Here is a 17,898-nt window from a genome sequence, read left to right as displayed (position 1 = left end):
TGTGGCTGATGAAAAATCATTGGAATCGTACATCAGCATCTCTCCCCAAATCTTTCAATAGCTTACAATGCTTTTCAACTTCCTTCAGCACAGGTTTCCAAAGTAAAATATTCTGTTTTGATATAAGTATCTAATAAGGAGTTTGGGATTAACATATACACACTACTATATATAAAATAGACAACCAACAAGGACCTACTGTGTGGCAGGGGTCCCCAACACCCAGGCCACAAACTGGTACCGGTCTTTGGCCTGTTAGGAACCGGGCCACACAGCAGGAGATGAGCAGCGGGCCGGCCAGTGAGCAAAGCTTCATCTGCCGCTCCCCAGGGCTCCCTGTCGCTTGCATCACCGCCTGAACCATCCCCCTCACCCCGACCCCGGTCCGTGGAAAAACTGTCTTCCACGAAACCTGTCCCTGGTGCCAAAAAGTTTGGTGCTGGTGCTGTATAGCACAGCGAACTATACTCAATATTCTGTAATAATATATATGGGAAAAGAATCTGAAAAAGAATATATAAACATATATGTATAACGGAATCACTCTTCTGTACACCTGAAACTAATACAACATTGTTAATCAACTATATTTCAATAAAAATTAAAGAAAGTATCTAGTTATTTGCTTGTATTTTAAGATTCAGTTCCTTTTTCTAAATAGTCAACTTCTGAAATAGCTTATATTTCCTCATACTAAGTTGCTTGGATTCCAAAGAGTGATTCCTCACACAGAGCATTAAACAGTGACTTTCTTCATTCTTACTTAATATATCTGAAAAATCTCAGGACATTCTCTTGTTAAAAGAAATATTACTTGATTTTTTTTTGTCCAATTAGCGAATAAGGAAGGATACAGACACATAACAGTCATACAGTGGTACCATTATATTAATGTTTTTGAACAGGTACTGATTAATTTTGTCCAAAATTTTAAAAATAATAAGAACTAATTATAGAAAGCAGGTAGAAACTTATGAAAAGCAGTTTTAAAGATACTCTTACTGTACCATAAAAGGCAAGAGAGTATTCTGAGAATGCAGATTAAAAAAAAAAAGATGAAAAAAAATGAATGGCAAGTCTTGTGTGCTTGTCCCCATGACAGAAGTCAGGAAAAGCAAAATCTAAGCTTTGGTTTGTAGGAGAGAAGTAAAGCACATGTTGTAAATAAGGCTGGTATTGTGCTTTTCCTTTCTAAAGAAGAGGGGGGCAGCTTTATAGTATGGGCTATCATATAAATAACAGATTACTTTGTTATTTTGTAGTTAGTTAACCAGTATTTATAGCAACATAGACTATTTTTCATGTGTGCTATTATATAAAAGCCATCACCCCCCTGCTCTCCACCCCATTTTTCCCTATTTTTCCTCCCTGTCCCTTGTTTTAATATTACAATGTTCTGTATTTGGCAACTAGCTCATCAGGCCCTCAAGGACTAGAGACATATGTTTTATTTCTCTTTATTCCTGCAAAGCATCTAGCACAGGGCTCCACAGAAAATAATCAATAAATGTGGCCAACTTGCTGCCCCAATACTATCTAAAATGTATTTATATGTATATAGATACTTCTTAGATTCCCTAAAATTATCATAGGGATAATTGGATGTTCAGAGTTTTATTTGAATATTAACTGCTTATAAACCCCCTTCCATGGTCATCAGCCCTCCTTCTTAAAGTTCTGCCATGCCTTCATTAGTATGGTTTCATTGGACAGGAAAATCAGTTTGTAAGATAATCACTCACATTCAGTCACAGTAGCCACAATTTTTTGAACAACAGTCTCATACAGGGTCGAAATCCCCTTTGAACAAAGCTTTTATAGAGTAAAAAGGCATTTGTCTTCAAGCTTCCTAATTATATTCACTAAATGCTGTTCATGTTGTCAACTTTCCCCCACTGTGAGAATTACAAAATCAGTCATAAGATTAAACTCAGAAAATGACTACAGCAATTCACAGAATACTAAGCCAGCTGGGTTCATTTAAATCCTCTATGGAAACAGTCTTTGTGGTGAACCTAGCAAGACCTACAGCTAGTCCCATAAATCATCATTTTTTTGGTCTGCTCCAGTGCTGAAATTATTTATTGCCACTCCTGATATATGGGAGACTCATCAAGAACCAAAAAAAAAAAAGCTTTTTTATAAACTAGAGAATTATTCATCTCTGCCAGCCATACTACCCAATAGAACAGTTAACTATATTCATTATTGTTTAGTCACAATGACTTCAATGAGTATCTTTATGGCACAGTATTAAGTTGACTGCGTTTTTCATATCAATGTAAGAAGATAAAATTTTAAAAATGAAAGAAAATACAGATGTATTCGTTGTTTTTGTTTCCTTGAAATGAGTCTGTATTTAATGAGTCATAAACAAAGCCATATATGAGTCCCCTACTGGAAACAAATTATACCCCTCACTATAGTTCTCTATACAAATATATATTGTTGGCTTTTTAAATAATTATTATTGGCAGAAAATAAGGAGCATAATATGGCAACTCATACTTTGCATTTTTAAAAGCTCTTTACAAGTTTGTCAATTTACATGTAAGAAGTATTTAACTCAATCTTATTTCTCTCTGATCATCCAATTCTGAAAATCATTGCTGAAACTTTCTCACTCCTTCATTCTCTCTCTCTTATATTGTCTCTCAATCTCTCTCTCCCACTCTCATTCTCTCTCTACACACACACACACACACACACACACACACACACACACACACACACTTTTTGATTGGGTCTGGCTTTTAATTCCTTTTTCTCAATCCTTCCCCTAACATAAAACTTTCAAAAATTGGAATCTCTTCCATATCAAAAAGATCATGTGTTTGCGTAGGGAAGTGCAGTAACTAGGCATAACTAGTCCACAAGGCAAGTGTGTACGTATGTACAATATATATTCACGTTACCCCTCATATCAAGTTATCTAGACTAATGGAAGGCAGATTTAACTGTAACACAGAGAAGTTAAAACCAGGGCTAGCAGCATAGGCATCACAATATTAAGAATTACAGTTAAGAGTCTTGGGTGTGTGTGTGTGTGTGTGTGTGTATGTGTGTGTTTAGAGGACAGAACATCTTCACATATATAAGTAAAATAGAAAAAAATATTGAGAGGGAAAAAAAATGTTTCCAAAGCAGCCTGTATTGACAAGGAATACTAATCAAGTCTGTATCAGACAAATTACATTTATAGACTACTGTTCTCCAGAGAATTTAATAAACTGAAAATTGGGGGAATATAATGAAGTTTTCACACAACCTATAGTGTTGTAAATGTGATAATATCTAAACAGATGCAATCAAATTCTGAGAAAACAAACAAGTGTTACATTTAAAGTATTAGCTGACTAATTTGAAGCAATGGAGGTAAATTAATGAATATTTCAACTTAGAGAAAAATCTTTAAATAAGCTCATGGAAACTCTGTATTTTTAGAGGGAAGTAGGAAAATAAATGTGTGAGTCTGTTTCTTTTCATCAGAGCTCAAGATTTCAAAAAAGGTATTCTCATAGACATACTCTTTCATAACTACACCAATTTGAAGTACATCTACAAAATAGGTTAATCCCTGTGCCTAACATGATCATATAGTTTTACCCCTGCTGATACAGCAGTCTTTTCTCCCATCTCAATTCTGTAACGTAGGCTACAGAGAATAAGAAAGATGCAATGCGTCTCCACATTAACATAAATCTGGGAAATGTTGTGACCATTTGGAATAATTGAGATATCTATCTTAGAAGAAATCACCTCTAAAGACAGAAACACACACTACCTTCATCAAGTTTTCTTTCTACTTAAGGAGTCAATCTGTATGTACAGAACACTATAGTATAGGGATATAAAGAGACTAGGTACCTTACATCTTAGAAGTGGAAAAAAAGCTGATTTTCAAACTGAAGGACAATCCTCAAAGCATTTGGTAGCGTATTCACGGGATTACAAAATTAGGGAGACGGGCTCATATGTTCCCAACTCTTAGAGGGCTGTATTTTTAAAAAGAGAACCTCAGAAGTAGCCTGTGTTTTCCTCAGATTTTTAAATGGCATGAAGGACACTGGAGGTGAGGACTCTGGATTGGATTTCTGAGCTGGTATCCACACATCTTGATTACTGGAGAAATGAGATGACTGAAGCAATCTTTCAGTATTACCATTTGCCCATGTGCACAAGTCCACATGCACTGATTAATAATATGTGCTTGAGGACATATAATGAATAACATCTGGGAATTAAAAGAACTTATGGAGAATTGTTTCTTTAAACAAATAAATTTAGAGTTCTTTAAATTTAAACATTTCTGCATTTACTGACTTAATATTAATGCTTGCTCTTTGAAAATCACAACTTTGGGTATACTGATTTTTGTGAAGAACTACGGGAAACAAAACCCTTGACACAGTTATAAAAACTGAATATAAAATGTCACCACTGACATAGTCACACAAGAGTTGAACATTCATCTTTTCAACACTGAATGCTTCTCAATGATGAGAACCCATTAAGCACAATACAATACAACACAAAGGATTTAAATAAAGGTCGACCATCAAATAAGCTGAACAAAGAAAACCATTTAACATTAAGAATGATATCCTGTCCTTATGTCATTCTATGGTGCTTAGTTATTTCAAAGTCAACAATGGTGAATGTTCTTGCTTCAACGTAATATAATGAGACACAGACAAACCCTTAACTTGAGATGTTTGTGTCTATTGGTCATGAATAATGAACGAATGATATGGTGTATCACTATTTTATGTGGTGACATTTTAAAATGCAAAGTAACATGAGTGAGCACCTCTGTATTTTGCTGTAGCTTTGGATCTTATATCACTGATTATAACAGGTGAATCATAGAGATCACCAGCTGAAAACTCTGCTGCAAAGAGTCCACAGGAAGGAAGGCTAAAAGGACCCACAGGGAATAAAAGGAAAGCTTGGTAAGAGGACCTAACATTCCATCCAACCCTGTTCTTGACAGAGAATCTAATCTTCCCTTACACAGAATTGTTCCAGGACAAATTGTCTCCCTCAAAGCAATTTTCTTCTCAGCAAATTATCAATCACATCTCCCCCAAATCCAAATAATGCCATACACTGTCTTATAGGAGAAAGCATATTTGAGTGATGCAAAAGAGGTCATCAAATTCTAAAAACTACCTTGAGCCACTGAAATAATTTGAGTCCCAGGAAATGTGGGATTCTAACTTTGCCTCCAATACTGAGTGATCCTGGGTAAGCCATCTCTCTGGAGAACAGATGTTCATTTGTAGAAAATATGTATTGAGAAGAGCAGCCAACCCTGCCTCCACAAAACTGATATGGTCTGAGAGCCTGTACATACAAAGCAAGTGATTGCTCTATAATTATGTAGATTATTAGGTGTTATTTTATTACAAATATATAGGTTCCACTACCTGGATACATTAAAATCTATTAGAGGAAGACAAACTTTCTATTAATATTCCTCTAATGACTTCTATTTCAATTTGAATAATAAAAAAGAGAGATTCCTCATTTTACAAGCCACTGGAGAGTCAAGAAAGTCCACCTGTGATTTTCCCCATTTTCAGTACCCTGTAAGGGACAGAGCTGGTTCTGTAATGCTTCCTTGAAATGAGCCACATATGACTAAACCTTCTGTTACAATTTAGTGAGAGGCAGTGTGTTGCAAGGTTTTGGACACAGAAAACCTAGATTTAGGCCCAAACGTGGACATTTAATAGCTTTCTGATCTTGAAAAAAATTGCATAACCTCACTGGGTTTTAGTTTTCTAATTTGCAAAATGGGGTTAATAATAATAAACCTCTCTGAATCACAAGGGATACATCTAAACTGTAAAAGCATAGGCAACCAAGTGTGTAGACTAGTGACCAGGATTTATTGACCTTTGCTAAGGTGCCTTTCAGTATATTTTACAGTGGTTATTTTCAACAATATCTTTGGTTTTAAATTAATAGTCCCATATTTATTTATTAACCCATATTTGAGGGTGAATTTTTGGTTTATATTGATAGCAAACAATACATTTTTTATGTTTTTACAACTAAACCATAGCATAGTGTTACATTTACATATTTAATAGTTTCACTGGTAAAAATACACTCTTTATATCTGTGAGACACTAAATTCTCTCACTTAAAAAAATGCTAATACTTATGTTGAACACTCACAACAAATCCTTTTATTTAATCAAATTGCCTACCTTTCATTCAGTAGTAATCTATTGAGGGCTTCCTATACAATAGACACTGTGGATAAAATGTAGAATAAAATAATAACCACCCTCCATGAGTTCTGAGTCTTTAGAGAGAAAGAGAGATAGAATAATTATAGTGCAGTGTGAACAGTCCTATAATAATTATACTCACAGTGTGTAGTGGTAACCAGAGAAGAAGAGCTAAAGGGTAAAAACCAGATGAAGAAGAGTAGCAAAGGACATTATAAAAATGTGAAAGGCAAGCTGTTCCAGTTACATGTTTTTAAAAAAAGGGTGAGAGAGAGAAAGATAGAAAGCGTAATCAGGAGGCCAAAACTCTACCTCTAGTTTCATAACTAAAGTGAACAACTGTCCCAGCTTGCCTAGGACTGCCCCAATTTTAGTAGTGAAAGTCCTGAATCCCAGGAAAGCTCTTAGTCCTGGGTAAACCAAAACAGTTGGTCGCTATATCCAGCTTTATGAACCTGACTGTCACCTAGTAAGAAGGTGGCTGTCTGCAATTCAGAAAGAGAGCCCTCACCATATACCAACCAGGCTAGCATCTTGATCTTGAACTTCCAATCTCCAAAACTGTGAGAAAATAAATTTCTGTTTTTTTTATTTTTTATTATTTTATGACTTATTTTTTTAACATCTTTATTGGAGTATAATTGCTTTACAATTGTGTGTTAGTAAATTTCTGTTGTTTAAGCCACCAAGCCTACGGTATTCTTTTATGGCAGCACGAGCTGACCAACACACCAACCAAAGTATTTCACTTCTCTAATGGTCAGTTTTCTCATCTGCAGGCTGAAGGGGCTAGATTAGATACTTTCTAATGTTAAGGTTCTAAGTTTAGATAGAGATAATCCACATCATTTCAGCTAAAAACGATTAGATACTGTAAAGTTTTTAGAATACTTAGATGTAACTTTTTGCTTAGATCTTTTATATATTTTCTCTTGAATTACAAATTTCTAAATTGTGCTTCCATAGACAGCAGTCATTTTCCTTACAAATCACATTTTCTGGTACATTATATTTTGTACTGAAACTGAACCTAATTCACTCTCCATCTTACAACTTCTCTAGGGGAGATAGATGCCTTCTTTTGTATACTTGGGGAGATATCTGTAATACTCTGTCACTAATACCATGAGATGACCTCTAGGAAATAAGGCCTTTATGTTACATACACTTTATATAAATGATGAATCTTAGAAAAAAGTAGCATAATTACATTACTTTATTAACCCTACTAAATTAAAGTTAGATATCTAAAATTTTCTCCACAGTAAAACTAAATGTTTTCTTCAGGTTCTTTGTATGCCATATTTCACATCTGTACAAAAACACATCATTATACCATATCATAATTTGTTATGTCTCTCTGTCCAGCTACAATGACTGGAAAGTCACAGTATGGGTGAAGGAGATATTAACTCAAGGCAGAAAAACAAAGGTTTTTGGCCTTCATAAGTTATAAAATGGGCTGTGAGTGATTTTCAAAAAAAAAAAAAAAAAAAAACAACAGTTACGGAGGCAAGATACTGAAGCTAGTATATAAATTACTCAAAATCTTCTCACAACCTGCCAACCAATGTTATTTGTTTCCAACATACACCCAATATTCAAGGCAGTGTAGTTTTCCAATTCAGCTTCAAACACATCATGATTATTCCTAGTCATATACCATCATTAAAAAGAACTACTACCATTTTTTAACATTATAATTCTTCAAAGTACTGTGACAAAGATCGTTTTATTTGACCCTGAAAACAACCCTATGAAAATACACAAGGGGCATGGTATACTTCCTCATGTATAGATGAGGAAACAGGTTTGGAGAGCGTAAGTGACTTGGCCATGAAAATTTAGCTAGTGATGGGCAAAATGGAAGCTAAAATGTAAGTTCTAAGGCCAGTGTTCTCCCATCTTATAAGGTTATGGCTTCTTCCCTTTGTATAACTTAATTATACCTATTCTTCAAGATCCTTCTGTTCTAATTTATGAGTACCACTCACTGCCACACCCATCACCAAAAAATTCCTCCCTCCTGAAGTCCTGCTAATCTGAAAGTAATCTCAATGGCCATTAATTTTTATATTCATTGCTAGAAGTATATTGTGACATTATGTAATATTCTGTATGTATATTTCCTGGCTACTCAACTGTATCACAAGCTCCTTGAGCTTTCTATGTGTCTTCTGTAATGTTTGTATTCCCTGGTATACCGACCATCTGTTTTGTTTTGCCTTTGTTTGTTCAGGCCTGGCTTTTATCCCTTCATCTGCCCCTAACCTTCGGTATCCTCATCCTTGGTAACAGCCTCCTTTAGGGCATGACCAATCATCCATCACAGTAGTCTTGGTAGCACTGTCACTCAAGGTTCTTTGCCCTCCCTTGGACAAAGGGTATTCTGATAATCTACGCCAGGCCAATTGGTCTCTCTTTCTAATTAGAATTTGAATCAAATACAAGGAAAGGAGGAAGAAAATGGAATATACCCCAGAGGCAACTTCCTGGAAAGATTTTCCATTCATTCCTGCTCTCTGCATTCTCAAAGCTGCCATAGTTGCTGCTCTTTTAAAGGCCAAGTTCTTCAGCCTTTCCTCAGTTTCTGGCTGAGCTCCTCCTTATAAATTCTATTTTTTGCTTAAATCAGGCAGAGGCACTTTCTGTTGCTTGCAAACAAAGATCCTTATCTGATATACCCACAAAGCTTAGTGCCTAGGGAGTGCTAAGTATTTTTAAATGTTTCATTCTTATGTAGATTATATGTTATTACACACTGAAAACACAAACAACAAATGGCCTTGAAGTACAACACTGCTATTGGTTAGAATTTTAATAACCAGCAGGCGAGCAGGGGCCAAGCTAACATTGGAGACTCATCTGCATAGAAATGATTTTTATTACAGTTCAGCACCCTGGATTGGAGACTCACAAAGTGATACTACACTGTTGCAAATGAACAAAGTATTTTGTGGTGAGGGTAGTACTTATAGTAATGGTACCATTTAGTGATATTTGACATTTAAGTTAACCCGTCTGTTTTCCTTTTTGTCCCAAATATTATAGGAGCCAAATGTGACCATCTGAATTTTTAATATTACTTTACTACAAGAAACATCTGATAAGTTTAACTGCTTATGTTGTGGTTCCTTTTTAACTAGGTGAATATTTTAACATAATCTATAGCTTCATGTGAAAAGCAGTAGATTACAGTTTTAAATTCACTGAGAAAAGAAATTATCATTGAATATTAATTAGGTAAATGGTATCATTTTAAAAGCATAATCAGTGCCCTGCAAAGCAATTTCCCTCTGCTATTTTTTAACAACAACAACAACAAACAAACACTGAGAGAAATCAACCAAGTAATCTTTTACAATATAACACAATATAACTGGAATTTAACACCAATTCTAGCTAATCATACATCAGTAGTTAACTCAGTTTCAAACAGTTTATAAACCTAAGCTAACTATTTCTATGTACTTCAGTAAATTTCTGTCATTTTAGACATTTACATCTACTCAGAATCCTTTGTATTCCAGGAGCATCCTTTTAATCCTAGATATTGTGGGAATATCATACATGCATATGATATTTCTTTCTTAATGACAAGTATTTCCCTGAAGATAAAAATCCTACTGAAAAATGGGAGAGGGCAGAAGATTTTTAAACATTCACTTCTTTCTCTTTTAGAACATCTATTACTACATGCTAGTATTTCCCATAAGATTATTTTTTTATTTTATTTGAAGTTGGCGAAAATCTTTGTGCAGAATCCTTTGAGCATACCTCTAGTGATAGATGTCAGACCAGCGCTGTGTGGAAGAACTTTTATTTGACAGGTAGATGACAGGAAGAAGCCTTTCTCCAAAATACAAGATGCAACTGTACAATCCTTCTGTGAGATTAATATAATCTTTTGTTCCTACGTATAAATGACTTATTCATTCTTGCCTCAAAAATATCAGTTCATGTAATTAATTTGAAATTAAGACACTTTAAAAAGGTACATATTTGTTCAAATTAGGATAGTTTGTTTTAAATGTTTTTTTATATGAATTAAATGTGAAACAGGTAACAATACAAATTTCCAATGATATTTTCTTTTAATTTATAATATTTTTGTAATCGCCAACCAAGAACACTTTAAGATTCACTCACTGTGCCTATAGTGTATACTCTAAACAAGTAGCATCTTGATAAAATATGCTTTTACTAGTGTTGAGTATATGATGTGCAATAAAATGAAAAAGTCTTAAATATTTAGTTTATCCTATAAATCAGGGTGTGAGTTATTCTAATTTATTACAAGCATAGCCTTATTCTTGTTGGTATTATCAAATAATTGCACATGTCCCCTAATATCATAAGAAGAGGGACCAAAAATATTTTTTTGACAAAAATCTAGCATGCCAGACCATCTTTCCTATCTTTCTTGCTTTCTTTCCTTACACCCCTCAAAAATAAATCGGGGGTAAACAGATATAATTTCATTATTCATCCTACTATCTACAAATGTTATTCTTTATGTCTATCCGGGTGAGAACTACCAGGAGCAAATCATTTTTGATACATATTAAAATGCTAGTCCCTGTATATGTAATGCACATCTATTTAATGCATGAATAGAAAAGAAATTTATATCCATTCCTAGATTGGGGATTCTTGTAATAATATACTTCAAGAACTAACCAAAGTTCTGTAATGTTTTCAGATGTGAAAGAAAAAAAGAAGTGAAACAATGGTGAGATGTCAAAGATACATCGCTTGTTTTCAGACTTATTTTTGTCTCCAGCTTTCTTACAGGCCTTCCCCTTAGAGTCTGTTCAGTTTTCTTGTGTAACAGACAGATCTTTTCCTTTAATAAGGTGGTTTGCACTAACCTAGAAATGGACATATACCATCACTTTTGCACTTGTCTGTTTCTTTGTTTACTTTTCACAAGAATGAAAGCGTAATCAAAACAATAAAACGATTATCACTTGATTTAAAAAAAAAACTTTTAGTTAATGCACTAGATACCTAGTATAAGTTTAATAACACAACACTATTCAACAATAAAGAGTATTATTTTCTTGGAGGAGAAAAGCAAAACATATTCAGAAGGCAATTTCTGGCTATCACCTCAATGAATTTAGCTCCTCAAATACTTTTTGGAGAGACATAAAATAAGTTTGAAGGGACTGAAATACAAGATTGCATCTACTTTATAAAAGCAATTTTATTTGGACCTAAAAACTCCAGAAAGATTTGATCAGCAAGAGCTGAGTACTATACTACAAAAGAATTTGCAGTCTTTGAGATTTTACTACAGTAAGGTTTTTAAAAATCATTTATCTGTTTTAATTTAGATACAATTCACGTGCCATAAAATTCATCCTTTTAAAGGATACTTTTTTGGGCTTATGTACTATTGCTATTTAAAGTGACCCCTCTCGTAGATGAGATTATTGCTGTAAATTGGCATTATAAAGTGTTATCTTACCTTAGAGAGAAAGTTGATCTTAAAACCCAAAGACTGGGCATTTCTTGAGCCTGAGTTCATGTAGTTTCCAACCAAAAGAACTAACTCTAAAAGTCTGTTAAAACTTTCACTTTTCTTCAGTTCTTCACAGGCCAGGGTTACTGCTATGATGCTTGGTTTGATGTTGTTTACATGTTCTTCAAACGTGAGCTTGAAAAGAATGCTATTGAGACGAGGACGCAACATTTTCACTGAGCTCATCTGTAAGATAAGGAATGCTGTATAAGAATATATATATAAAGCCTGCTATTTTTCTCTCTAGTAGGGATCATTTTATAGACAATACTGTAAAACTTCCGAATAAAATGAATTCTCTCTGGGTTTTAACAAATATTATTCTACTTTGTTTTAGACATTTCAAAGGAATATTTTTTTTCAAAGTTTAAAGAAATAGCTGTTCAGTTTTAAAGGAATAAATGAAATCATCCTTACCGCATTAAGAAAATATTATTGAAGCTAAACAGTTGCTGTATGTTAACTGCATAATCATTAGTCACCAATAGCATTTAAACTGCCAAAAATCTGTCCCTGAGGCAAAGTACGAAAATGTACAAACATGACATTGAGTTGAGTGAATAGTTGGGCCACATATAAAAAATGTACACGATGACAGAAAATGTAAGTGCAATCACATTTCCTAAAAAAAAAATTACATATCAGTATGCTGTCTGAAACCAGAAGACTATCTCTGATTGAGCATTTAATAATTTTAAACCTATGATTTTATTAATAAAATGTATTAAATATTTATATATGCTCTAAAGAATTTCACCTACTTGACAGAATGTTGATGTTAAATAATTAAGTTATGGTAAAATCACATGAACTTACTTTTAAGTACATTATTCAAGAAATCTATATTGGTTTTCTTCAAAACAGTTCAACTTAGGTTTTAATTAATTGTTTCATAGTATCGGTGCACATTCTCTATTCCCTTTGGTATAGCTCCTACGATAATAATTTCTCTTAGTCTTTAATTCCCCAAAACTCCAAGTCATTTCACTAGTTTTTATTCACCCAAGGAATTCTGGGAGAGAGGTGGGGGAGGGTAGACACATAAGAACATAAGCACACACACAATGAAATTATTAACAATCCTAATTACATTTATTCTTTTTACACATATAGCTTAGTTTTCTTTTTAAATACAAATGCCAGGCATAGTGTAGGCATGAGATATCTGTAGACAACATGAAAAGAACTTGACAGCATAAACAAGAGTCCTTAAGCCACAAAGAACCCTTCAAAAGCAACAAAATGAGCTGCTGAATAGACCCTACCTGCTCTAATACAAAAGCAAGCATAATTTATCATTTTAACTCTTTGAAATGAATTTTCACATTAACCATGGGTGTCTGCCTGTCCAAAAATTAACCTTTGCCGTCTGCTAATCCCCCATACGCTTTCATGCTTTTTATAGGCAGATTATAAAAGTATGCTGGGAATATCCGCCTGTTACTATATCTACATAAGTCAGAGCACTTATCAATAGCTTTTTTTTAATACGATCAGGGTAGTATTCAAAGCATCCTACTGGGACTTCCCTGGCAGCGCAGTGGATAAGACTCTGCACTCCCAATGCAGGGGCCCAGGTTCAATCCCTGGTTAGGAAACTAGATCCCACACACATGTCACAACTAAGAGTTCGCATGCCACAACTAAGGAGCTCTGGAGCCGCAACTAAGGAGTCCACCTGCCGCAACTAAGACCCGGTGAAACCACATAAATAAATAAATAAATAAAATCTTAAAGAAAGAAAAAGCATCCTACTGTTTCTTCAGTACTCGCATGGTAACTATAAGACACACCATCTACTCACAAAAAGTGTCCAATATACCTCAAAACTCATAACACAATCACTTGAAAACTATACCTAGCGATAGAACCAGCCCATGATTCTAAATGGGTAAACAGAAATTAAGTGCTGGAGATGTTCACTGAAAGAAGAGAAAACTTTAAACTCTATGACTACAATGTTTAATGAAGGCTACACAGTAGAGGGGATACAAATGGATAAATAGATAAAAATTAAACAAGTAGAGAGAGAGAGAGAGAAAGCGAGCAAACACAAACGGGGACCAAAAGGAAGTTGTGAAAAAAGGTTTATAGGTTAGGAATATATGAGGTATATACCTAGGGGCAGAATTTAGATCAAAGTACCTTAAGATTCCATGTAAAGGCTATAAAATTGGAAGCTAACCACACCAAAGTCTATGTCTCAATGAATGTGCAAATCTCCATGTGTATGTTTGTGGGGGAATCTAAGTTTCTATGTCATTTTCTGCCTTCATTTATGCCTCTACCACTGTCTCCAAATCCTTTCCCACTTAATTTTTCCTTTCTTTTCACTGTTAACTGGCTATCATTAGCACAGAAGTATGTTTCCTATCATTTTATATGTTTAGGAAGTAGTGGTTTTTCAGTCTCCCTGATGGTTAAAAAAGCCATAGAACTACTTTGACCAGGTGCTAGTCACCAAATACCTGTCCTTCTGCCCATGCTCTGTAGGATTTGTAGGAACCCTGCTCACCAGGGTGGCCTTGGTCTGAGATCCACAAGGAATTTAAACCCTAGGCTCACATAGATTTTCTTTTAGTCTTGCTTCAGTTCTACTACCTCTTGTTTTCATTCATATTTGTATCCTTTCTGGACTTTGTATTTCAATCCTTGGCCTACAAACCCAAAGAGCAGGGATTTGATTTTTTTTTTTTAATACCAGCTCCAACCAAAATAATGGACCAAAAGTGTACTTTAGTAATTATAATAACAATAATAACGGCAAATGACATTTATTGAGTACTCTGTGCCAGACATTTTTCTACAGATGTGTTATATACATATATGCAGATTTGATTCTCAAAACAACCCTAGGAAAAGGTTATTAGCCCTAGTCTCATTCTAAAGATGAGGAAAATGAGACACAGAAATACTAAGGAACTAGCAGAGAGTCAAATTGTATGTTGAAGATCTGGAGATTTGAACTCAGGCATTCTGGCTACAGAATCCAGACTCTCAACCACTACACCACGCTGTCTCTTGAGTCATACTGAGAGCAGTATGTATGAGTGGCTGAAGGAGAGATTAGGGGCAGGGATACCATTAGTTAAGTCTTCAAATGGTCTTAGAAACAGGTAATGACCTAGGATGTTGACAGTAGGAAAGGAAAGGAAGCAATAGATACAAAAGGCAGAATTAAGGAAGAAGCAGTGGGACTTAGTAAATGACCAGTTATGGGAGGAGAAAGTCAAAGATGGCTCTAAGGTGTAAAGTCTTTTGTGAGGTAAAATGTTGTTGGCATTAATGAAGGCCAAAGGAGATGCTGATTTGATGCAGTTTACTGTTTTTTTTTTTTGTTTGTTTCAGAGGATGAGGATAGATGAATTTGCTTCCCCTGATCTTCTGCCTACACTTCAGTAAGCCAACCAGGGACTAAGGCAGTGGGGGCCGGTAGGGTACAGCTTAGTAGCAAATGCAACCAAAGGACTGAATCTAGAAACTTTTGCATAGTTAGACTGTGTGAAACTAATCCACCTAATTTTTCTGCTTCAGTTTCCTCATTTGTAAAGTAGGGGAAAGTCCTGTCAAGCAGTCTTGTTTTGATAATTAGGTAGGAGCCAAATAAATGATCCATATATATTCTTTCTTTCTTTTTTAGTCTCTGCCTCTAGAGTTATGGAAAAGGTGAGGTAAACAGTGTGAGATTTAGAAGTGAAAAATATTACTTGGATGTTACCAAGACATTTTTATTAGCATTTAAGTGAACTTGGTTCACCATCCTCTCAGACACCAGTGTATTTTATTATTAACAAAGACACTATTAGATCCCCACTATGAAGACTCCAAATCTTGGAGTCATATTCAAATTCTGGTAAAGACAATGTAAGTTAATACCATTCCTTGCCTATATTTTAACCTGAAGAATTTCTTAGAATTGGTTCTTATTTTCAATTCTCACCATTCAAGCTTAAAATTTATGTACTTCAAGGTTGAATTACTAAAATAGACTATTTAAATATGTTCCCTGATCCCTCCAGCCTTCCCCCTCCAAATTCTCACATGAATAGTAAAATGACACCTCTATAATAGGGAAATAATATTGGTTTCTTGGCATTTTGAGTTTTAGGTATTGTTATGATATCTGATAGCATTTGGAGATTCAGTCCTTGAGTTTAGGAGGAGATAAGTATCAGAGTTGGCAGATTTGGGAGTGACTGGAATAGATGTTGTGAAAGGCAGGTTGTTGATGAGGAGAGTGTATAGAGAGAAGAATCAAAGACTGCACCTTGTGTAGCACCTAGCACGGGTCCTTGCATTTATTAGACATTCAAATATTTGCTGACTGATTTTAAAAGCACTCCTTAGATGACTAACCATTTTCCAGATCTTCTCCCAAGGAGGACAGACAGGTTGTCTATTGAACAAAATTAACAGCCGACAGTAATGTTTTACTGTCCCCAAAATAATGTCTTCAGCTAAGATGTCAAACCAGAAATGCTAGGGAATTAACTTTGTTGAACTGCTGTTACTGGATACAATCTATCGTCAGTCAACCTGATTTGGGGAAGAGGTTGTGCGTCATAAGAGGATCAGAGTTGACCTCTGACTTGGCAAATTTTCTTCCGTCAATTACTCACTAGAGTAAAGTTTAGTGCAGAGCAGGTGATAAACATCATAGGTGATTTGAAAAAAAAATCCTTGTAAAACAAATGGATGGATGGATGTATTCATTCATACAAACAGAAACTCCAGTATCAGCAAAGTGCTGGATTGGGAAGCAGATGCATAGTGTGAAGAGGTATCACAGTAGGCTGATGTGAGGCAGGAGGAGGGTACCCTACTCCCTATGTAAAGTCATTAGCTACCAAATGTGTCATCCCAATGGTATTGCCCAGGCTCAATCTTAGCCCGGATTCAGAGCCCCGTATAACTATTTTGAAGGGTAGGTTAGAGAGAATTTTCCCCTTAATCCTCAGAGAGGGAGAGAAACTATTCTCTGCATTCTCTAGACCTATAAGGTACATTGTAGTCGAAGAAACATGGACTTTTGAGTTATACAGACCTGGACTTGAACTATACTTCTGTTACTTTATAGTTATGATCTAATCCAAGTTACTGAATGTTTCTGAGACTTTATGTCCCTATCAGTAAAATGTATTTCTTAAGTCACTCATGCAAGTTGCAGTAAGACTTAAATGAGATCCTATGTGTAACATTACTGTCATGGTAGCTGACACAATGGAAGCACTCTAAAACAATAGCTCTTGTTGTTATTACCCTCTTTACTCACCCTCAGAAATTCCTAAGAAGGTACCATGGTCCCTGACTGTTCTCCCAAACCTGAGATAAAGTTTCTCTCATCCACAATTAAGGATTGTGTGTTACCAGGGCTTGGTGAAGAATGGCCCTCATTATCTATTTCACACTTTGTAAATATCGTGCAGTGCTCCCTTCAGTCTGTTTCAATGCATAATATACATTTACTATTAGAAATGTTAGCACTGAAAATGTGTTACTGTAAAAATCAAGAGGATTATGGAGGAGGTGAAACTATATGGATGTATCTCTTTAAAGGAGCCACAAAACAGTATGCTTTGATCATACTAATAGACTTTGCTGCAATCAGAAGTGTGAATTTTTATGATCAGACCAGGGTAGACTGATAGACAATAGTTGAATCTCCATTAGAGGATTTGAGTGTGTAAGTGAATGTCTTGGATAACTAAGCTTAGAAATCAAAGGAAGCACTGAGCGACATCCCCAGGCACAGATACAATTATTAAAAGGTGCATGTCTCGTAAAGGCATTTGAATGCACCTAAGTGATATAAGGAAATATAACAAAAGCTTGGCTGAAATGTATGTTTGTTTTTCCTTGTGGTTCCTCGCAGCATTTTAGATGACTGGCATCCTTTGTTTTATAATTCATTCCTTGAAGTGCTGTGGGCTGGTGACCAAGGTGTTGTATTATGTAGGGGATTTTTTTGTGTTACAAGATACTTGTCTGTCAAATCACATCAAGCAGCTATCATTTCTTTAGCTGATCTGCACTATATTAAAAAGAAAAAAATGTACCCTGATGGCTTTAGTGAGAGCAGCTACAAGTGGGTTATTTCCCCAAAGAGTTAGACACAGTTTTGTTTATATA

At 35.1% G+C, this 17,898-nt stretch overlaps 1 protein-coding gene across 4 annotated transcripts in view; it reads right to left on the bottom strand.

The window, feature by feature from the left end:
• DIAPH2 (diaphanous related formin 2) overlaps window positions 1–17,898 on the bottom strand; it is an 886,034-nt gene that overhangs the window by 423,840 nt on the left and 444,296 nt on the right. For all 4 annotated transcript variants that reach the window (XM_082609568.1, XM_082609566.1, XM_082609565.1 and 1 more), the window contains one exon: window positions 11,716–11,955. In XM_082609568.1, coding sequence (XP_082465694.1) covers window positions 11,716–11,955 — 240 coding nt within the window. The remainder of the gene's footprint in view (window positions 1–11,715; window positions 11,956–17,898) is intronic.

Source organism: Mesoplodon mirus (genome assembly GCF_964341445.2).
Source record: "Mesoplodon mirus genome assembly, chromosome: X".
Lineage (NCBI taxonomy): Eukaryota > Metazoa > Chordata > Mammalia > Artiodactyla > Ziphiidae > Mesoplodon > Mesoplodon mirus.
Note: the sequence above shows the minus strand (reverse complement) of the source record. Positions and strands in the feature narration are given on the sequence as shown.